The sequence below is a fragment of the Dromaius novaehollandiae genome, chromosome 3, assembly GCF_036370855.1.
Source record: "Dromaius novaehollandiae isolate bDroNov1 chromosome 3, bDroNov1.hap1, whole genome shotgun sequence".
Classification (NCBI taxonomy): Eukaryota; Metazoa; Chordata; class Aves; order Casuariiformes; family Dromaiidae; genus Dromaius; species Dromaius novaehollandiae.
The window spans coordinates 82,469,343-82,493,640 of NC_088100.1; the positions used below are offsets into that span (position 1 = coordinate 82,469,343).

General features: G+C 36.8%; 1 protein-coding gene across 7 annotated transcripts in view; it reads right to left on the reverse strand.

Annotated features, from left to right (window-relative positions):
* FAM120B (family with sequence similarity 120 member B) overlaps positions 1-24,298 on the reverse strand; it is a 55,616-nt gene that overhangs the window by 11,369 nt on the left and 19,949 nt on the right. For all 7 annotated transcript variants that reach the window (XM_026117217.2, XM_026117227.2, XM_026117223.2 and 4 more), the window contains 3 exons: positions 23,177-23,349; positions 20,487-20,579; positions 1,518-1,724 (listed from right to left, as the gene is read on the reverse strand). In XM_026117217.2, the coding sequence (XP_025973002.1) occupies positions 1,518-1,724; positions 20,487-20,579; positions 23,177-23,349 (473 nt within the window). The remainder of the gene's footprint in view (positions 1-1,517; positions 1,725-20,486; positions 20,580-23,176; positions 23,350-24,298) is intronic.

Here is a 24,298-nt window from a genome sequence, read left to right on the forward strand (position 1 = left end):
TAACCTGATCATTTCAGGATTTTCAGTTAGCTAAAAAATGCTAGCTAACATTTAAGAACACCTCTCAGCTGATATCAATTTTATTCTGATTTAGATACATATTTTAAAGATTATTCACTCTACCTGAATTCTGCCCAAATGGAAAAGAAGTAGCAGTTCCACATAGACCTGTGTAGTTTTCTATTTTTTCACTTACTCTTTACACTCTCTATCGTTCTCCAGAAGTCCTACATGAAAAACTGGATGAACCAATGGCCCAGTCCAAAAATCTAGTGAAATCAACAGAATGATCAGTGGGAACTACAGGCTTTGGGTAGAAGTTATGGTCCTAATCATGTGATTGATTCAATATGGAAAGGATTAGCCTCCTCCTCCATGCTGAAAACACATACGTTCCACCCACCCCCGTGCGTTCCCCTCATCACTCTGATTCAGAATGGAATCTAATTGGACACAAAATCAGAAAAGGAAACTAATTATACAAAGACTGACATTAAATGCATGACATCAAAATCATTCAAAAACAAAAACATTTTTCTCTGTAATCATTTTATTTGAACTGGAGGTGATATGTGTAACAAGTTAAAACATTTCTAAGGTAAAATTTTCAATAATTAAATGGTGCAGGATTTTCAGTTCCACCTTCAAGAAATATATGAATCTAATGTCTCATGCGCTTTCTACACAGATGAGTACAGCACTATGCAAGCTCCTGTCTGCACTTTCTGTGCTGGTGGGGCATAAGCCAGGTCTGGTCCAGAGGCTTCACCAGTACATTAATCCAGACTTTGCGCCCTGCCTCTGAGCCTGGACATGATGCTACCCTAATGCAGCTACCTGGCATCCAGGCCAGACCTGGCTCTGATATCTGTCTGCCCTTGCCTGTGCAGACATACTTTAAGTCATATTGATTTAAGTAATATAGGACACAAACTGTACAAATCACCAACTTCTGAAAATTTAGAGTCAAATAAGTACTTACAGACATGGGAAAGTACTCAGTGAGATTGTAAAATATACCTAGATAGATACTTTACTCTGATTTCCAGTTCCTCTTGGAATTCAACTATCTCAAACTTTAGGTTCCTTAATACCTTTAAAGATGTCACTCTTAAGCACTTTAAAATTTTCACCCAGTATGTTTATCTAAAGAAATTCTTAAGATTTTGTCTAAAAATCTTATAGCAAAGTATTTCATTAATATCTTAATATTAGAAAACTCTTACAGTCACTTTCATTTTTTGAAATGGACAACCAGTTTGGTGCTTCCTTGTACTATAATTTTCAGAGTAGTGAAAACCAAAATAAAAGTAAAAATTTAACTTTCTTCATAGCCTCAATATATCTATTTTCTTGTGTTTTTTGGCAGGAAAGATGAAATAGGAATAAGAAGGAGAGGAAAAATAGAAAGGAAGGGGACCAGTGTAAACAAGAATCTTAAAATGAAACAAAGTCTGTAATGGACAGGTACATTTTTCCAAGAATACAAAACTATCCAGAGGGATGTGATTACTCACACTGCCTTCCAAAAGCTCCTCCAAAGAGCACCCTCGGTGTGACTGCTGATATTTTTCTTGAAAAAGTTTCCCATCAAACATTTTCCATGGCATCAAATCATCCATTCTGAATGGAAAGCCACAGGCACTATTGGCCATGAGCAAAGTTGTAAGGCCACGAATAAAGACAGTGCCAAGATGCACAGCTCTGGAGTCGACTTGTGCAAGCTGTCAACATAAAAAAAAGAAATAACACATCACAAATCAAGGAATGTAAGTGACCTTACCAAGTCACAGAATCATGAGAACAGCAGAACAAATGCTAAACAGACCCAAAACTGTTAGAATGAGGCTCATGGGGCATCTTGTATAGATGTCCTCTACTCCATAGCACTAAAGGGCTTTGTAGAACTCATCAGTGGATTCTGTATTAAGTTTTATTCATCAAAATAAAGGAAGCAGAAGTTTGTTTTTAAAAATATAGCACCACCATCAAATTTTTAAGACAGATACATTCAAAATGAAAACTCAAAGAGAAGGAAAATCTATTCTCTGTAGTATTTCTCAAATGTTAACAGTTCACCACAAGGAATTCGCTAGTGGAATGTAAAACATTAACTGGGAGTATAAAGTGATGTATATAAAATTATCCATTGACCTTCCACAGTTTCATCAACTGGGAAATGTGACAGCAATTAGAGATCATGTAAATTATAAGATCTGACAGAACAAAGTTCATTGTGCCCAGGGTTCAAAAATATTTTAAACACTCTAAAATTTCCTCTGACTGCAATCTAAAGGCCAAATTATTTCTCTTCAACATGGATTTCTTCAGAAGAAATACTGGAATGGTATGACAACATCCAGAAAATACAAAATGAGAAACTCGACAAGGCAATTAAAACTCACAGCCAAAATAAACTTGATGGGTGATTTTAAAATCCTGCTGTGGTAGAGTATGCCCAACTATAAAAGCCTTAAATCCAATAAGGGGAAAACTCTGTAAGTAAGTGTAAACAGTACAAAGCTCCTCACGGGGGAATGCCTCTTCCACAACACAGTCTGTATTGCTGCAGTCTGTCAGGACCAGAAGGAACTCATAACAGCACTGCCGTCAGTACAGTAATCTATGGCAGCTGCTGTACAGTTTTGCTTACAGTGTAAGTTATACCAGGAATGGAATAGCATCCAAAATAGTCCAGAACAGAAAGGGTAAAAAGGTGGCTCAAATTTGCTTTAGCCCTGCCTCCTGGAGAGCCATGAATTATTTATATGAAGTGCAATAGAAAAGGTTGGTCCATTATTAGTAATGATAATAACATCTTACATGCTGAAAGGTTCCCCCAGAAAACCTTACCAGTATGCACATACAGCATCATTGCTGTATTTAAAGAATGACAGGTAATAGCATACAACATGAAATGTACTAATGGATCAGAACTTCTTTTTTCCCAAAGCTACACATAACAAAACCAAAAAACCTTTACTAGCAACACGGAGCTAGGAAACTTCTTATGAAACATCCAAACACAGTAAATCATATGGAAGAGAATACAGCTAGAACCCTATGGTCAAGGACTTCCATTTTCTTTTTTATTATAAAATAAGCTGCAGTCTGTTGCATAATCTGATTATATAAAACTAGTTCCTGTGATAGGGTTCCCCTAACAACAGACAAGGGGCAGTAGGGTTCTGTCAAACCCACTTGAAGGAATGAGGTGTACATCTACTGGCATTTTTTTCTGCAGTGCGAAGGCAAAAGAGGACCTAGAGATGCTGCTGCTGGCAGAAGATACCAGGGAGAGCAGTCCAGAGCCCTGTTGGAAGAACTTCTACCTCTAGTGACTCCTGGAGAGGCACTGAGCTGACCACCAGGTCACTGAACCAAAACGACGCTCAGTACCTGATACTCACCCAACACAGACAGCTGAGACAACCGTAAACATCCGGATAAATGCTACAACTCCAGCTAATTTGAGAGGTTACTTGAAAAATGAAAGGCCCATCCTTCACCGGCTGTGACACTTCATACCTGAGAAAGGGGAAGCCTTCTTGCCTCCCCACCATTTAAAATAAAAATATTTGCAGTATGGGATCACGTTATAAGTTTTAGGAAGCTACAGCTTCCTTTGGATGCAAGTTATCATTTTGCCAGCTGAGGCTGGTAACTACACACACATTCAAAAATCTAGTGCTCTGGCAAGTAAAGCAGGTTTTTTCAAACTGCCACTGAATGATGCTGAAAGGTACTTAACCAAGGAATGCAGTTTACATGAAGCAGTATTATTTGTACCAGGGAGACTGTAAGGGTGCACACAACCAGTTATTATGTTGCAGCCAAGAGATAATAGATTCTTACATTGCATTAACTAGATGGCTTCTGATCACATCTCACAACCAGATAAGAAAACTTGCTCATGTCATTGCAAGCTTTAAAATGGAATCTGCTTGCTTTGTGATCTAAGAGTAAGGCTTTATGGGAGGAAGTACAAAGAGTAAGAATTGACAGGAATATTCAGAACTCTCTTTTTTGTAAATCTAATTCAGCTAGGGAATTCTTTCAGAATTTATGCATCCTGGTCTCCTTTGCAATCAACAAGAAATTGAACTTTAAGTAACTTCAATAAAATACTTTCTTGCACTCTGACAAGTACTAAATCAGGCTAAAGTTTTGCTCTTAAGCTATAAGCAAAACAGAAATACTGAATTAAAATCAGCAGTAAAGCCCAAGAGTGACAGTCGCATACCAACCAGCTAAAGCAAGCTTGACAAAATTTGTATCAACACAACCCGTACTACCAATATTCTCTTACAGATCAGTCCAAAAAAAGACTGAAATTCCCTGAAGTACAAATTAGTATTGCCTCTCACTGAATTATCAGTTTGTACTGATAGTGTTAAAAAATGTCATTGTTGAAAATAAACTTTCACAAGGAATAATCAAAGCATTTATTTTAAGCTGCTGAAAACAAAACAGTAAACACTGTCATCTGCAGCAAGCATTCTACCACCTTCTGATTTAACTACTCTGTTTGGTATGACTATTGAATTGCACCTTTCTGTCATGTATTGATAAAAATATACTGTTACTGTTTTTTTTTGTTTAATCCCACTGGTACGGATGATGTAAAACAGCTGTTAGAACAGATTACTAATACTAGATGTGGATGCTGGATGCCATCTGGGACACAAATCTTTAAAATACAGAGTTCTGTTCTGAAAACTCTATGCATACACCCAACACAAACATGTGATTAATCCAATTTCTTTCAATGGTGTTACTTGAATTAGTGCAAAACAAATGCATGCATATTTGCAGAACAAGAGTCTAAATGAAAATTTGAAAAATTCTGCTTTTAATGGTGATGCACAAAGTAGGAAAATACACAAGACAACCTTGAGGTCACAGTCTGAACACTGTTCAAGCTGGAGATCACTGTAGGACCTTCACTATTGACTCTAATTCCTACTGCTGACTAAGTGACATGAAGATTGAGCTACCAGCATAACTCTAGCGTTACTCTTTCAACTATGGCTGAGACATACTGGTTTGAAAGGCAAAAGAATGTTTTACAGCTAGAAGGCTTCATTTTTTAGGAATATCAATCCAAACTTTCATTGAACACCAAAGTAATGGGGTGGGAGGCTTGCTGTTTTTTTAATGGAAATCAATATTGGCAAGAGTGAGGCAAGAGCTATCAACAGTGATTTCTTTATTTTAATAAGACAGGAAATACATTCGCTAAAGAGTAGTTTCTATTTTCCATGTCTGGCAATGGTAAACAAAGAAAATGAAAGCACAGTGAGTCTGTAACAATGAGCCAGTGCACATGGCAAACCACAGACTTGCTTTGCCATGGGAATGCTCACAACTGCTTGGTGTCTGCAACGCAAAGACGTCACGATGAGGATAAGTGGAAAATTCCAAAGGAAAAGAAGGTTTTTGCCTTCCAGGGCATTACACCCTAGAGATTACTCCTTGTTGGAAATTGTGTCTGTTCATTTTACTATTTTTATAAATTTGGGACCCAACGAATCATGTGAGATACACTCCTGTGATCCTGCTGCTGCTACTCCTACCACCAGCTGATGACATTTGTGCAAGAGAGCGAGGGAATGAGTGAGAACTGTTCCTCCTGCACCAGCTGCTGGTACTGTGCTCCTGCTGCTGCTCCCACCAACAGCAGCTTCCCACCCTCTCAGAGTTTTGAAAGATTACTTTTCCTAATTGACAACATTAACTGAAGACCGAGCAGAGAACTCAGAAGTTCCCAGTCCTCTATCATCATTGCAAGGGAGGTTGCTGATATTGTGCTTAGAAGGTCTGAATTGAACTGAGTAACCATACCTGAGAAAGTATTGTTACAATACCCACACCGCTATTGTGAAACATTTTCGAGGGCAATTTGAGAAATACCTTTGCTAGAAGAGCCATCATCATGGGTTATCTCATACCACATCTTTTTCTGCTCTACAAACACACAGCTTTAGCTTGTGGACCATGTGGCTGGATCTTTGTGTTCACGTTCATTGATCTCAGAAAGAGGCTTTGCAAGAGGGAAAGTGTTTGCCCACAGGGAGCAGTTTGCAAATCTGGACCCACAGACTGTGTAACTTGCTGAAGAGCTCTTACTTACAGGAAAAAAATATATGTATCTTGAATATGAAACGCAAATCTCCAGTTCCAATTATGTCTAATAAAATACTTCTTAAAAACATTTTCAGAATGTAAACATACTTTTATATTTTAAAGAAATATTTCTTAGTTCTCTGACTTCATAGATTCACAACTGATTTTGTGGCAGAAGTGCATACTCTATCCTATACACTTGGAAAGCAGCATAAGCTATTTTCAGGAACATACTACAGGTAAAGCACAACCCCTCCACTGATTACTCTATGGAGTTTTGAGGGTTCAAATGCTGTTAAAAGGATGAATAGCCTTTACCATACATAAAATGTGTGGGCAAGTGGCTCACATTGTTCACTTCTAGAAAGCAAGAAGAAAGGTGAAGTTATGATGATAATTCTATATTCCTTTACCTATATACTTAATACCTCATCCATATCTTGATGCACTAAACATTACATTTCATTTAAGAACTGGTTCCTTTAGTAGGATTTTTAATTACATTCTGGGGACATACTTTAACAATCATTAATATATATTCTTTTACACTCAAACTTCGGTTAGAAGTTGTTCTTGTACTTTCTTTTTTTCCTAGTCTGTTGCCTTCTTCCTCTGGCTGAGTTGAATATAGAACATATGAGTACGACTAACATTTTTTAAAATATAAATTTAAAAATAAATAACTTTAAAATAACATCAGGCTTTTTTTTCAAAAGTTTCTATTTCTTTCTGTTATAAGAAGGAAAATGCAACACTCAAGGGCAAGTTGGCACTTGCTAAATCCTGGTTAAGATTAATCAATTGAAGAACAATAATTAAAACCGAGGAAATTTGATCCAAGCAATAAACTGCTGGAATTCAAGTGATGGTGATCAAAATCTGAGTACTTTCCTAGTTAAACCAGTTCTTTTCAGATCCATTTGAACTCAGTCAGTATATTATTAGTATACTACTTCATATAATACCTCCCTCAAACCCACCTCTATTTTAAATGATCAGATATTTAACTATGGGCAATGTATGCTTGAGCAAGAAAGGCAGTGGGTAGATCCTATCTTTGGAACTTGCCATTAAAACAGCAAGTTTTAGCTTTGCCCTTCATGAAGATTGCTGGGACAGGTAAGGCACACTGTGTTTCAAATATAGACAGCTGAACTGTCAACTGAGGACAACTTCACTAAAGTTCAATTCTCTACAGCAGAAAGAGTCACAAAACAATTTTTCTCAACCAAAAGACAAAGTCCTTTCCTGAATTCTAGGTCTCCCTGCTGTAAGCTGTCAAAAGCTGTTATAAAAGCTGCTGTGCCCTGGAACTATATACTTTGTTCTTGAGCGAAGACAAGCTAAACTGGTGCAGATATCTGTATATACTAGAGGTTTACACCACTGAAGTCACTGCAGTGGATAACCATCTGTAGCCACTTCATCTCAAATATTCTACTGCCAACTATAAATCACCCTGCCAACGAAAATAAAAGTTGTTCCAGAGAACTTCTGATCTAAATATCTATGAAAATTTGTCACCAGCGAACCTATTAGGAAAAGTCAACAATTCAATACACACACACCAAATTTTGTTAAAACTCCTAGGCAGGTGCACTCCTTCAGAAGTAAACTGACCTCAGCCTGCTGAAACAGTACTTTCCATAACATCAAACTAATACCAGAGTATCCACACAGGTTCTCTAATTTCACATCATAATTGATCTACCTAAGCTGTCCTGAGTGTCTCCCTAAAAAAGTGCAAGTTGCTTACGTAACGGCTTGAGTTTGTTGGGTTTTTTTGTTTTCTGACTAAGGCTTCCTACATTTATTATCAAAGGGAAGCACATAAAGACTGGAGACCCACATGCATTTTAAACAAATAGTGATGCAAAACTACTCCTTCATAACACTAGCTCCTCGCTTGTTGAAAGCTGGTATTCTGTACGGAATTATGATATTCAACATCTTTTCCAACCCAGAGTATTTGAAATACCAATGGCTGTTTGGAATCCTGCCTGCTCGATGGCTGCATCAGGGAAATGGAAATTGTGGCAGCAATGGTGGCAAATTTAAGCAATGTTATCCTACAAAGATAGGCTGGTAAAATAGTAACTTCATTTGGCATCAGTCAGCTTTATGCAATAGCTTGCTGGATGTGTAGCATGTCAGCTGCTTCCTTGACCTGTCAAATTGAGGGAAGGGAGAAAAGCCAGTATTTTCAAAACACAATTAAGGTTTATTCTGATAATAGACTACAGCTTAAGTTAAGCTCTTCCTGCTTTAACAAGGTGAGTGCAAAGGAAGTGAGAACTGAAAAGAGGAGGCGATTGATCCTGTGAGGGCATCTGTTGCAATAGAAACTAGAAAAACCAGTTCTTAAACGTTTCTAATGCTTTACAGTAAATATTTAACAATAAACAGCTCAACTGTTTGGTGTTTATATGTTGAGGAAGGTTTATTTACTGCGTTTTATCAGAGTTTGATGTAAAATGATACTTCTGTGGAACAACAGTGCTATTTACATTAAACCGCAAACCCCAATAAAGTGAACCTAAACAAAGCTTCAAACATTACTTTTTCCTTTAATCACCCTATAAAATAAGAACAAAAAATAGTATTGCTAATTAATCCACAACCAGGTAAAAATTTCCTTCAACTAAAAAATTTGCTTTTAGTTTCTTGTTTCATTCTCAACAATATCTATCTTTATCAGAGCTCTTTATTATATCTACAACAAAACTTAGCATTTTGTGGATTTCTGTGATGATGAGTATCACCAGATACAGAGTTTAGCTCTCAAAACTCAGGTATCTGTGTACAGTTCTTCAATGGACAGTGCACTAGCACTTGCAGAAAAGATCAAACTATCATTTTTCTTATTTTAACCATAATTGTACAACTGTTCGACTCCAATATAAAATGATTACTGGACTAATGACAATCCATAATGCGTGTGACATTTATACAACATTTGCATAAATCTGGAGTTGTATTAATCAGGCTAACCATCTGATTAACGGTGACCCACCCAGCCACATACTTCCTATAAAAGTAAATTGATTCATTAAGTTTTTAATTTTTATCATCTTTATATACACACCTGTGTTTTCTGGTGACATACTTATCTTTGAACCTTGTCACTTTTCTCTCATATGGATAACGTTGAATTTACTTGGTAGCAAAATACAACAGTTACTCGTCTGGGACTTTGAAAGCTCTCTTGACCATTTTTTTTTCTTTTTTTCCATACATTAGTTAAAAGTAACGGAATTACTGAAGGGTATAGAAGGCTAAGTCTCACTATATACTTTAATATTCTACTATATACTGAGTAGCTCCTTAAACACAACCATTAAAATCAGAGGCTTCATGTGCCATTACCTGCATCTTGACCATCCTCCTGATCTGAAATCTTCATCCACACCTTACCCTATGCTTATGCTGTGTTTAATCCGAGGCCTGCTCCATGGAACAGTTTTATGAGTAAAAATTCTGCCACTAGCACAGCTGCTCAGCAGTGTCCTGGGCTACCTTTGCCAATGCAGCGTGTTCCTTCACAGCAGCAGACTATACTGGCAAATGATAATTGTTCAGGCACACAACTCTTCAGATTGCCAGTGTCTGGTGTCCCATCTTGGAGGCATTTTTTTGCAGTGTACTGTGAAACCTTTGCCATCGATTAAGGCATGATCACAACTATCAGGAAATTTTGATTCACTGCTTAAACTGTCCAAGGCTTAATTAACCAAGCTTAAAACTTAGGTACATCTCCCTGCACCCCCCACCACAGTCAGACTATATGTTTATGATCTAGCTAACTGTCTCAATGTATAGCCATTCCTTCTCTAATCTGTTTTAAGTACAACTTTCTAAGTGCCTGATCTACTTCCCAATGAAATCAACAGAAAGACCACGAAACTTCAGCAGAATTTAGATTAGGCATAATTTGATATGTCTGAAGCTCTGTAGCTTCATGAAACCTTATGACAACTATTGTTAGTGTCAGGTCTGTTACGCAAGCTCTTCAAATGAAAATGTCACTGAACCAAGAGAGTTAGTGAAGGGCATTCCACAAGATCAAAAGCTGTTTGCCAGAGCATTCAAGGTTTTTCAGGTTTTGGGGTTTTTTTTGTATTGCAAAGCAGCAGCACAATAAAACTGTTTTTACTAAGGTTCATCTTTTAAGTCATACAGTCCAAGGCAAACAATTCTGGCTAAGGGATTTTCCAGGTGTTAAGTCTATGGGTTCAGGAAGGAAGGGAGGAGTGCTCTGCTTCCATTTCAGGTCAATCCTGGGGTCCAAGACAAGTTGAACCATGAATCAACATAACAGTATCTCAGATGATCTATGAGAGGAACTGGCTGCCTGCAACTCATGACCAGCTATGTTCAAGATACCAGGAATCACATGCATTTTGTAATTAACCTGCAATAAAGTATCCACTTCCAGATGATCAAATTCTTTTGGAATAGAAAACTGCCATCCATAGCTTGAAAATTGCGACCTTTTGATACAAGAACATCAACAGCAACCCTATGCTAGAGTCAGATGAACACACATAGTTAAACTAGAGAATCCTCAGTAGTTTGGTGCACACAGATGTTGTGTAAAGATGGTCTTCTGTGCTATTCAAGAACTGACTACAGATAAAAGATTTAAGGAACCCAATGTTATTTACCTGTGATAGTCTACATTTTCTGGTATTGGCACTGTGTCACAGCAAATTGAATACGGAAAGGGAAATGGTTAAAGCGAGAGTAACTTGGTCATTTTAAAGGCGGTCTCCACTTAACATGGAGAAGAATGTTGCTTAAAAGCAAATACATGCTCTGAAATCAGTAAAACTTTGGGATCTTAGCACTTCAGCCAGCATTGGACTCTGCAGGAGCTTTGTAGATGAAATAAATATTTCACTTATGTTCCGGCTTCAGGAACTGATCCACTGCCATTTTAAAACAAAAGGCACCTATTTCTTTGGCACAAGGGGCTGTACCAAAATAAACTTCTTGCAGGATCACTACACTCTCAACTGAGTTATTGAAATATCGCTTGCCGTTGCTGGTAGTCTGAAGTACACTTTTGTTGTATTGAAGTTTTATTGCACAAAGGCAACATATGTAATTTTGCTAAAAAGTAAAAAATACTGAGCAGATTGAGGAATGTTTTTTCAAAAGTGTATTGGCATAGTTCTGCTTTTATTAAATTGAGTAGTAAAGCTCTTGTTGACTTCAATGGGAACTTACGGAACTTCAGTCCTTGCACAGAAATGTTTTCTGCCAAGATGCATTTCTGTATCCTATATACATAAAATAAAAAGAAACCTATTGCTAAATAGGAAAAGATGCTTAGGTACGCATTAATTGCCCTAGCTAAAACAGCTATATCATTTGTCATTGAGTGAGGAACTGAATGATGCTTGTTTTAAATATATCAGGTGAACGCATAACAACCTAGCCGAATTTAACATACTTTTTTAGTTAACATGCATATGTTTCTTATCAGCAGGCCTATTCTTTGTTCTAGCATTGAACTCTGGTGTCGCTCTAGACATGTTGAAGAGATTCCTAAACAACTCAATAAATTTGCCTATAACTCATACTTAGGTTGCTCATTCCCACTAATTTTTTTCGGAAGTAACATATGAATACCTTTATAGATCTGACCTTTATTGTCCCCGGGGTTTGGTTTCCTCACATATAAAATGGGGAAGAACTGACTTAAAGAGTGATGATGTCTTGGGTTGCTAGGATGTAATCCTGGTAAGGGCTATATAAGATAGCTGCAGATGTTATAATGTATATGTATCATTTTTCTCTGAACACAGCTCCGTTTCTTCTTGCTTTAACCATATCTCAACAATTGTTCAGTAAATGTCAAATAAAATCATCACAAAATAAAGGTGAAGGAGAGGAGAGAATATATGCGCAATAAAACTCCTATTTTAACACTAAGAATATATACAAAATCACATTTATAGAGCACTTTTGATTTAAGAGCTTCTGTTATTAACTGAGACTACTAGGTTGCATGAGTGTTACGAGTGAGAACTAGAACAGGAGAAACAAGTGAACAATTTGCCCAAGTAATAGAGGAAGTAACAGATAGGAACAAGACACTGTTTTGACTCTTAACTCCTGGACAACAATGATGCCCCTCAGGGATACACTTGAAGGGAAAGGGAAAAAATCAGTTCCTGGTCAGCCTTATTGTTTCTGATACCTTCAAGATGAGCACTTCTACTGCACTCATTGGAAAAATACCCGTGCATCCTACAAAGCACTAACTATATGCCTACAAGGCTTGTTTTATCTTCTTTCTCCATCCACCTACAAATGGCTCATAAGGTCATTTCAGAAAACATTTTTGCTTCTCCCAAGCTACACATAGCCATCTGCTTCTCCAGGGAAAGCCAAGACAGATGTGCAGCTTGCACTCCTGCTCAGGCGTGACAGGGCCATGCAGGCAGGTGCAGGCAGCCCTGCAGATGACAGGCAGGTGCAGGCAGCCCTGCAGATGACAGGCAGGTGCAGGCGTGCCGCTGCTTCCTGACGGCACAGCACAGTGGCTCCCTTCCCTCCCCGGGCTCCAGCCGCTGTGCACCACCTGCCTGTGGGGACATAGGTCAGCCCTTAAAGGCAGTGGGGAGCAACCCCACCCTTGCCAGGCAAACACCACCTCCAGCCTCAGGTACTGCTTGCTCCTTCTAACCCACAATACAACGCAAGGAAATGACAGCTGTTTGTCTTATGAGTAAATGTACACTTTGATCAATGCAAAACCTGGCAGGAAAATGTCAGTTGATACCAGAAATTAATAACTTCCTTCTCTGTAAAAAGTTGTCCCTGACTTTTTCAAAGTTGTCAGTTTGTCTAATCAATATTTTGGGAGGGTTTTATTACTCTTGTTAGCAAGAGCTACATTTCACCTTCTGCAATATTACTGAGCATGGATTAAAAAGTAACAGTAACTATGTTATCTGAAATTCCAGATCATCTTTTACCTTAAACACCCTAAAAATACTTTAAGCTACATAAAGGCTGAAAGCAGTTTACAACTGAAACACTGCCACTATTTCCCTGCTGTTGTACACCTGGCTAACAGCAACCTATATAGCAGTAATGAGGAAAACTCTCAGGAAAGCAGAGTGAACTCATACAGTTAAGAAAAAATGCAGGATCATCTTTCACAAAAAGGAAGACAAATCCCCTGTTTTAACATGCTTGCTCAAGAAGATTTTCTCCATAAGCAAATTGCATACAACTAAATAAATGTATTTTTCTCAGGAGGTAGAAGGGAGATAGTCATGCTGAGGTAAAAACTATGTGAATTCTGACACTCAAGCTTCTGTCAAATGTAAAAAATGTCCAGGCAAATGGTCTCTATTAATACTAATAAACATACCCAAATAGGTAAAGAAGAAAATAAGGGGGGAAAAAACAACAATCTTGTATGAAAGTTGGATATGCTGGCCTAGGGATACTTCATGTTTATGAACCAACAGCAGTAAAAAAATTAGAGTCAGTGGGCCATGCAACAGGAAAAAGAGAACTTGAAATTCTTTAGAATTTCAAAAGATGATGCTGAAAATAGTAACAGATCTAAAGATGGGACTTCCAACAAATACTGTAAACAGTAAGTAACTTAAGCTCCTGAGATACAATCATATTTGCACAGTTGTTTGATCTGTGCAAGTGAGTGCAAGACAACTCTCAAAAACAGACTGAGACACCCATATCCACCACTTCAAAGTCACTAGAGAAAATAAATAGACAGGTTCTGCGGTACAAAGGCAGCACACTGAAGTAGGCATGTAGGCCCAAGAGACCAAAACACAGTCATTAAAAGAAAAGCAGAGAGCATGGAAGGCTGAATGCACTCAAACTTAGTATACAGATTTAATATAAGCAGGGTTCCTAAAGTGAAACTATTCTCTGAATTTCTTCACTGTAATGTCAAAGGTTTTGAACTACCTATCAAGATCAAATGGTCTCTTGGTCTTGCTGTCTTCATTTGATGCAACTTATCTTTCATTAATCGTTTAATCTTTTTTTGAATGTTTAAAAACAAAACTAATATAGCTGCTTTAAGACTTGACTGTTTCTTTTTGGACAAATTCACTTAAGGCTATCTTGAGGAGATGAAAAGAAAGCTACATTTCTGAGGCTGAAGAGGGCCTGAACCAATCTCAGCTTGAAATCACAGCTCACGCTATTGCACTTTTGATCCAGATTAGCCCAAAGCACTGAGAAAATCTAAAGACTGCAGATGAGAGAATGGGCTGGCATGCAATGCCAAGATCCGTAAACCACTGCAACCTCTTCCCCACTTACGATCTCACCTATCATTCTAAAAACGCTTTTGACAGAGTTTGTGAGGATATAAAGCCCTGATTCAGGAAAGCATTCAGGAATGCATTCAGATTCCACTTCAGTTAATACTGAAGTGCATCATAGAAGTAGGTCCTAAATTAGTAACAGAGGTTTATCTAGGAGATCTTTACAATATTCATGCTTGTGTTTTATGTTTTCCTCAATTCAATTAGACTTCAGGCAAAAGTCACACAGACACAATAAACATACATCAAACTGGCTTTATTTTTCCTGGGGAGAAAGAATTTTTGTTTTTTAACAATTGTATTTTGAAAAATGTAGGTATCTCACAAAGGCTGTTTGGAGTTTGTCTGAAAAGTATCACATCTAATGGTGTTGACAAATATGGTTTTGCTTGCCAAATAGGTCAGAAGACTGAAAATGTGGTATGTTCACAATCAGGGTGGTTTTTGTACTTTTCTGTTTGGGTGGCAATGGAAGAAAATTTGAGCTTAAAAGTACAAAATATACTTAACAATACTCTTCTGAAATTTGAGGGACCCTAACTTGGGCACAGACTACTGTAAAACATACTGCTTTTTCGCATGAATGCGGCTAAATATTTCTTAGAAAAATATTCACAGAAGGATATCTGGTGTAATATTGATTTAACAGCATTACCAAGTTAACTTTGCTTCCATGGCACTGCACAGCAGAAAATATTAGCAGCTCACATAGCATCGCAATTCTTGCTAAAGCTATTTCTGCCTGTCAAAATAGTTTGCTGGGTGTTTTTTAATTATTTCAAAAGCCAATTAAGTAGTATTTATTAATGTTTTCTGTGAAAGCTTATTTACAGTGGCGTTGTGAAGACTCTCTGGGACTTACCTTTTAAGATCTAAAATGACTGTGCTCGTTTCAAATCAGTAATCCTTTCTAAATAATTGTTTTTAATAAAAGCACTTGAAGAACTAAAGGAGCACATTTTCAATGTTTGACATTCTTACACCTCATACACAGCCAAACTGATCCTTTTACAAGTGGCACAAAAGATGTAATTATCCCAAAGCAGATATTTTGGCATAACTGGATATTTTATAGCAGAGCTATAAAGAGCTTCCAAATAGTTACAGTGCCATAAATTCCAGCAGAAAGTGCCATATGTCAACCTATGCATCTGCTACTTCTATGAAACATCATTTTGACTGTAGTATGTTATCAAGGGAAATCATTCACTACAGTAAAACAGAACTCTGAAAGCTAGAAGAAAATACATAGCAGAAAAGGGATTCAGATTTTAACAAGTTTTGATTCATATTTTCTCACATACCTTTCACTTTTAAAAGCATTTAAAGTACACTGAAGAGGATGCAAATTTCATCTGACAATTTCCATGTATATTTCCTTTTTAACCAAATTTCCCCAGCTCATCTTTGGCCACGACTTTCAGAAAATATGTGATTCACAGCTTTCCATCTCTAATATAATTTTTTCATATATTCACATATCTGGAGAAATCTTAGACGAAATGTATTTCTTTTCATAATTCATTGCAACCTCTCCTGTTTGACAGTATTTTACATGCATTACAGGTGAAAAATGACCTATAACTGCACTTGTAAACAACTAGGGCCAGCACAATATCAGAAACAACACAGCAAGCATGACTGCTGGTGCCTCTTTTTCTCTACAATGGCTGCAAAGTTAGACTGATGGCGCTCTGGGCTTTTTGCCAAAATCACTCACCAGATTAAAATAGAAAGAAGAGAAATAGGCAACCTGGGGTCCAAAATTTAATTCTGACCTTATGTACAAGCTCTATGGGAGGCTTGTGCAAAGCAGAATGTTTATATACCATATAAGGGGGGGCACAAGGAAACTAGAAAAAAATTAGAGAAAAAGAATGTACAAAAGCTCTTGCCTATCATGTGCACTTTTTGTATTCTGAAACCATTGATCTTGAAAAATAATCAAATCTGCATGTATAAACATTATGCTATTCTCAGAAAATAAATATTTAATTTGCATTTTAGTTCTACATCCACAGCCTGCTTGCTTTCAGCCTGAGACAAACCATAGCTTTTATGGCTTTAACCCATTTTATTCAAACCATGGATATTTCTGTTTCATGAATTTGTGCGTTTATGGATCTCATTAACTATGAAATATGGATCAGAAAGCAGATTTGGAAGTGAAAATCAGAAAGATCTCTTCACCATATGAGAAGAACAAGCTCTATTTGCTTTTTCTCTCATACTTCACAGTGGAAGTTAAATTTTTCTTCTGCTAAAACACATTTGCTAATGGACTCTTCTGCAGAATCAGAGCCAAATTATTTTGATCAAATCACAGTATTCTTCATAGAATTGTTTACAAGAAGTAAACTTTTTTCTACATTCAAAACAATATAGCTTTAAGTTCAAAATTGCAAGTGATCCAGCATTTCCATAGTATTTTGTAGATTCTAAATAGGTTTAATTTAACTTCCTTGAAAGCTTTGTTATTAAGCTGTTTCTAGGCATCATGTTTAACTTCTCAGTGGAGAAAAAATATTACAATAAACAGGTTAAACTCTGTTTTCCTATTATAAAGCCCATAGATTAAGCTTATCTCTATTAGTCTAATTCATTGCACTTGGATCTACTACTGATTTTAAAAATAAATACCTAGAAAAGCAAGCTATTAAATACCTACTAATAACATATCTAATACCTATTTGAATAACATGAGTTAGTAGGGTAACACTGAATTTTGTTAAAACTATTAAATAAGCATAGTGATTAATAAAACCAGCTTTAGCTATTCTGGGATGAAATCTTGAAAATGAAAGTTGCTTGAATTACAATTCTCGGAATACTTGCATTATTGATCAATGATTATTTTTAGAGTATTTATTTAAGAAATTCTATCGGTTTAGTCTCCTGCCCTTCCATGAACAATCTCACAGGACAGTGCCAGGTTCATCTACACATCACAATTTCAGAAGCACAGATATGAGAAAAAATCCACCTTTTAACCTTCCTGTTGTGAGAGTAACCTCATACAGATCTAATTGCTACTTCCGCTACCACAAAACTACAGGTGGCTTACATATGAAGAAAAAAAGAGTATCGGTATGGCAACTAATACAACCCGTCATCATATTTTGATGTAGCTTGACAAGTCAGAGATATACACCAAGCAGAGACAGCAACTATTTTCCACTGGGAGATCCAAGGCATCGAAGTATGTGATTTTAAGGTAATGCGGGGAAGTTTTGAAACTGTTATTCACCTGTTCACAACCTCAGAAGGGAAAGAGGCCAAAATCTTTCTTCACTATTCTCTTCAAAGAGTTAGTTGATTCTGGCTTTAACTACTACCAAAGGCACTATCATGAATTTCAATAGAAAAAGACAAGAAAGTGCTCTATAAATGACAAGAAATACAGAAATTTCAACTGCATTATGTGAGCCTTTTCTTGGTCTTTTGCACAGCAGAAGGAATTATAAATCAGTGCATGAAGTGCTTATCTGAACAGCAGCGTGATGTAACTTTCGAAAGTACCTGCCCAAGTACCCATAACTGAACTCCAACATCATACTTCACTTTGGCAGAGTGCATGAGTATTAACATGAACACCATACTTCATGTAGTTCTGCATCAGCTGTTGAAGAATAGACAACATCTGACCTGCCATAAGGTTTGCAGGAAAAAGTTACAAAATTCTGTGAGTAACACTGAATTAGCAGAGTGACTGCTGTTAAGCATTATGCATCAATCTTTGGCGTTTTGATGCAGTATTAAGTATCCTAAACTCAGTTTTATAATCCCATAGAACCACAACCTAAATGAAGCACACAAACACATCTAATTCAAACAGAATTAACTTCCAAGCACTTTAGAAACTTACATAACAGTACCTCTAAGCACATTTTTAAACGAAATATGTTAACACTTCATGCTTATGTTTGGCTTCCTTTATGCTTTTACTGAATGACTGCCACATCAGACTTGATAAAATAACGATATTCTCCATGTTCTGCACACCATTATGTGCAATGTCTTCTACACAGGAATAAATCCTATATTTGGGTGGGTTTTTTTTTATATTACCTTCATCTCATCACTTCCTTTTTGTTACAAATACCTAACATTTGACTGGCTGTAGAACAAATCTGTGATGAATTCAGAAGAAATTAGTATGAGGTTGGATTTAACCTGTTGGAATAAGTCAAATAATGAAACTGGAACCACACCATCCTGGGAATTTTGGTCCTCATGCACTAGAAAACAATAAACAATAACAGAAGTGGCTAACTTACCTTTCTATCGAAAAAAGGACTTTTAAAACTGTAACTTGGCCTGTTCAAAGTAACAGAGAATTCCATGGAAATATAAACAAGATTTTCAGAATGAGGATAGAATAAGGTTCCGCCCATTTCTAATGCTTTCCCCCTTATTTTTAAGTAGACCCACAGCTTAAATAGCCAAACATGAAAAACACCCTATTTACCACTGAATAGGAACTTAGATTTGAAGCGATCAGTCAGTAATTAAGACATGCAATCTGTCTGTGCTGTTCACTGCCAACATTTCAAATACTATCTGATGTTATTAGCTTGGAAGTACTCTTGCATAATTAGATATGTAAAAGGAACCATTTGGGTAATCCAACTGCAATAACCATCTAAGAAACTGTTTCTCCACATGTGGATTTAGGAAGAAAGGAAAGAGAAAAACATACATATTTGCTTTAATAAAAAAACGTAACCCCTGCCACATAATTGACAGTCCGGAAACCTGGATCTTAACAATTAAGTTAGAAGAGTCACCAAAATAATTTACTCACATAAGAGACCATAAAACAAAATGGAATAATACTTTATGCAAAGAGTCCAAAGCAGTTCAAAAATATTTATAAATTAAATCTCACAGGCCACCTTGGTTACAAGGTGAGCACTGCGACAATCATTTTGCAAATGAAAATACTGAAGTATTGAAACGATAAGCATTTGCCAAAACCATACTGAAAGCCAACGGCACAAGAAGCAGACCCAAGAATTCCTCCATCCTTCAGTCTCCTGAATATGCAGCATATGGAAGTGAACGTGATTTTCCTCTGCAAGGATCAGTCCACACTACAGAAGACCAATGGTGCAATACACAATTCTTAATCATTGTCAGTATCTTCAAATATTTTTTGAAAACCTACTACAATCTGGTTCCAGATCGAATGGCAGATTCCAGAAAGCCTTATAAATTTTAGATAATCTTTATTGATATACCACTATTATTAATAAATCACAATATGATCTTTACTTAATTTAATTCATCACTCATATAGGCAGTCTACCCCTCTACCTGATTCCACAAACATCCATGATTACACAACTCATACAGTTTCCACTGTCCTAGGTTTTCACTCCCTGCTACCCCTTTAGCAATAAGAACAATTATTATGTCCTACTAACACTGTGCTGGAAGTCTGATCCACAAACCACAAAATCCAAGTGATAAAACTAGCTCACAATGACATGGAAAAAAATGAAACAGTTCTTTGTTATCCAGTATTATAGGACAGAATGATCCGAAAGGTGGTCTTCACAATACCGGGCAGCATTAGGGAACAAGTCTTTTTTTTTCCAGATAGGTTTATACTTTTTCACAAGTAATAATATCAAACTTTATTCAATGAAGTGATTTTCACACAGCTTATGTTCTGAAACACTATCCCTCCTCAGGAAAAAAGAGTGAAGAAATGTTGCAAGACAGAATTCAGCATTAAAATTTTCCATTGGCTAGAAGTCAGGAAGACAAGTCAGGAAGAAACCTGAGATTGTAATTCCCTCACCCTAGGACTCCAACCATTAGAAAATGTCCTTTCCATTTTAATTTTTTACATAATTAACACATGTAAAATTCATACAAGCTGTGGCATATTAAGAGCCTATATATTTACTGCGACCCTCAATTCCCATATCTGAAAAAACTTAATGCAGAAGAATTACCCAAAAGAAAACTGTATTTTATTTATCCCAAAGTTACCATGAATATTTCATATTACTAAATTATTCCAGTCAATACCTGCAAACCTGCCAGTTGAGCAGCTGTCTTCCCTTTGAGGCAGAGAATGAGTGCCACAAATGCATTTAAGTCCTCCAGAGAGAGGCTGTTGACCTAAAACAGAGATGAAAAATAACATATTACCTGCAAGCTCCGAAGAGGAACTTTCTGCAAATTGGCCCCTCTTCAGGAGCCCCATTTTTATTTCAAATCTGGTGTCACCTTTGTGTAGATAGCAACAAGAGAGGTTTACTAAACCTGTAAATTTTATAGAATGTAGTAACAGAAATGTAACTTTCACCTACAGAGCAATTCCTAAAACTTGCACAATTGTGTCCTAAAAGGCCAACTCAAAGACAGCTTGCAAGTACCACAGTGAAGAAATGCCTACAACAGAGCAGAACAGCCAAATAATGTGAGAAAGATCAACATGTCAAAAAACTTCTTTCTAATACTTTATTTAGTATCGCAACCAAGTGAATTATCATGCTTCCATCGCCAGATCTCTTCCAAAACTGTAATAGCTCAAAATAAATGTTTCAATTTCCCCTTTTGTGGAGACTCCACAGTTTGCTCTCTGATCTCATTCACTCCTTTACCCTATTTTTAAAGACAAAATTACTATTTTGTTATTTTCTCACTATTTTTATTCTTAATTTGGAGGATATTTGAGCATTACCGTCACTGAAAAGATTACTTTTGAAATCGGCACTTTTTTGTTTATGTAGTTAAGCTTTGCTTGTTGGGATATTTTTCTCCCTCTAAAAAATTCATCTTAATTTTTACATTAAAGTAACAGAATTGTTAATAAGTTTCTTTCTCCACCAGATGAGTATCTAAATGGTACTAGTCTGCTTCAAGGAAACCTAAAATCACTCAGCTTCAATCACCTTTGCGGCTACTATCCATTTTCACTCTCTAATAAAAATGTAAATTTAAAGTATAAAGTATGGACAAGAATTAGGTGACACTCAGACAAGCACTGCTTTTTCAGCTATAAAATAAATGGAAGCAGTAATGCCAGATCACTACATGGTTGCTGATGCTTGCTCTTGCTCCCATGTTTTCCTCTCAAACATACCAAGAAAACAAACGGACAAGATTAGAGACCTAATCAAAGTTAAAAACAATCCAGCAGTGAAAAACATTTCAATCCAACTCAGTTCCCTAGTCTGGTTCACAGGATATATTGTATCAACACAACTCAGACAGCAGAAGAGAATCAGAAAAATAGGACAGGTACTGCTGAAACTGGCACTGTTATGAAAAAAATTCTAGCAAACTAAGTCCTCTGCATGAGCTCTCTGCTATTCTTCTTATTGAAGACATGAGCTGCAAAACTATTGTTCTCTTTTTTTTTTTAACGTTAGCCATTGGATAATAACTTCTGAAGATCGTATCCCTACAAGTTTTTTTTCATTTTACTAATATGCTGTGATCAAGGCTCAGAAAATTCCCATTTCTGTAGGTGTTCTATCTTGTTATCCCTCTTCTTAATCCTACTAAACAACCCTTCTCAGATAATTTGGTAATCATTACAGGGTATAAAAGGGTATAGACGATAGCATGATAAATAAATGAAACAGTCAAAATATATCATATCCAAATACAAAAAACACCTAAAGTATGTGTTTAAAACTAAGTATGTGACATGTATCCTGTGGAATTGAAACTATAGGACATGAAATTATGTTTAATGAGTTTCATCTTCAAAAATTTTTCCATTAATACTCTGCTATACAAAGATTTTTAAAAAAAGTAGCTACTGACCATCTGTGTAAGTCCCATACAGACTTCCACAGTGCACCATCTAAGTATGAGCAAACATACATGAAGGGAAAAGAAAGAAAAACTTAGAGAGAACTTGTGTTCATGCATTACACACCAGTATAATTTGTTATTGGGAAATAGGAGGTCTGGACAAGCAAATCATGAAAGAGAAAATGTTGTTCAGTGTAAGAAAAAGTGCAACAAGAGCTCATCAAATTAGATAAAGGCATTGTAATTTTCTTATCCTCAGAGAGGAAAATCTACTTGTGCAATCACCATTTGAAAGGTGGCAAGTAGAGACAATGTATTAAATACTTAAGAAAAATGTAAATAATGAATGAATATTGTATTTAATCTTGTATTCCTTTTTACTACAATTGAAGTAGCCTGTAGGCTGCCAAATGTTTGGAATTATAACAGTACTACCACCTAATGATTCCCTATTACTCAGAACTTAATGAGCACAGCCATATCCTCCATTCTGGCTTCACAAGGTGGTGTGAAAAAGTAGTGAAAGCTGACTAAATATTTATATTGTCTGTTTGCACAGCCTGCACAATCACCTGTGGGGTTGGGGGTGTGTGTGTGTCTTCTTTTGATGGCATGAAGGAAACACAGAAAGAGAAGCTTTAATTTGCAGACAGGTCCCAAAAGGAGGGAAGGAAGGGGGGTAAATCCCTCAATTGACACTGTCTGTTAAACTGCCCAAGGAGCTTTGTCATGAGCATGTGAAAGTTATGATGTACTATTAAAAACTACAAGCATTTTCTTAAACAGGATGATGCATGTTAAATGGAGTAATTAAAAATACTGTAATGTAGTACTATTATATTTGATCTATTACACCTACAGTAAAGATTAAGAGAAAAATTGGGAACAGGCTAGTAAGAAACAGTGTACTCGAGGCAGAGAGCTACAGAAAGCATAACTGTTCAAGTTACCTGCAGGATAAGATACGTCAGCAAGCAGCAGAATCCTGCAACAGGTGCTTCCAGAGCTTGGAGCTCTTCCATCATGTCCTGAAGGTGAAAGCATGCCAGAAATGTACTATAGCGTTGCTTTTCGACATCAGGTCCTTTGGCAAACCACAGTGTTTTCAAATTAGGTGTTCCACCTACAAAAGAAATCCATTATTTTATCTTGGCAGCAGCAAGATAAAACATGCTTTCCTCATTAAAATCTGAAAGGAAACAATGGATCTGCTCTTGGAACTTGCAAGGCCCACAAAATGAAAATGAAATGAATTTGACAAAAACTGGCATTCAAGAAAAAGTTAACAACAAAAGTTCTGTAATCTAAACAAGTTGTATTGACTACTGTGGTGTTTAACACAGCAGGCTGAATTCAGTTGTTACTACAACAGCATAGACAACTTTGAGACAGGAGGTATTCACCCCTTGCAAGAACAAAGTTTGTCTAAAATTGTGTCCTTCCCCTTGAGGACTCACAGCATTATTAAAGTAAGATTAGCATCATCATAAAACAGTAATTCAAAAAGAAGAAAGAATATCTGTATCTTCACCCTTTCTCCTACAGCTGACATATCCAGGCTCGTTGAAAGATCCTGGCATTGGCTCCCTCATCACCGTCTCCTTTAAGGAACAAACTGGCCACTTACGGCATTTGCTGGCAAAGCCAGGGGTTGCACTCACTCTCCACAGAGCACTCTGCAAGCATGACTCCTCTGCAGAAGGTGCACTAGCAAATCTGGGAACAAAAAATCACAGCTATCTAGTATTTTGTATTCCCTAGGCTACAGTATGAAACATTACTGTAAACACTTGCAAAAGAGCTGTCATCAGTTACATATAATGTATCTTTTGGGCCTTTTCTACAGTATCATTCACCACTGTGTCTAAGTCTAAGTCTTAATACTTACTCCATGTTGCCATCTCCCAACTTGCGACATGTGTGAACAAATATAAGATTTGCTCCCCAACTGAATTACATTTAATCCTTTATCAAAATAAACACTAATGAGAGTGAAATAACAGAATGGCTAGCCAGTTATGCTTAAGAATCCCAATTAAAGATAGAATCCTACTGTAAAACACTGCTGCTTC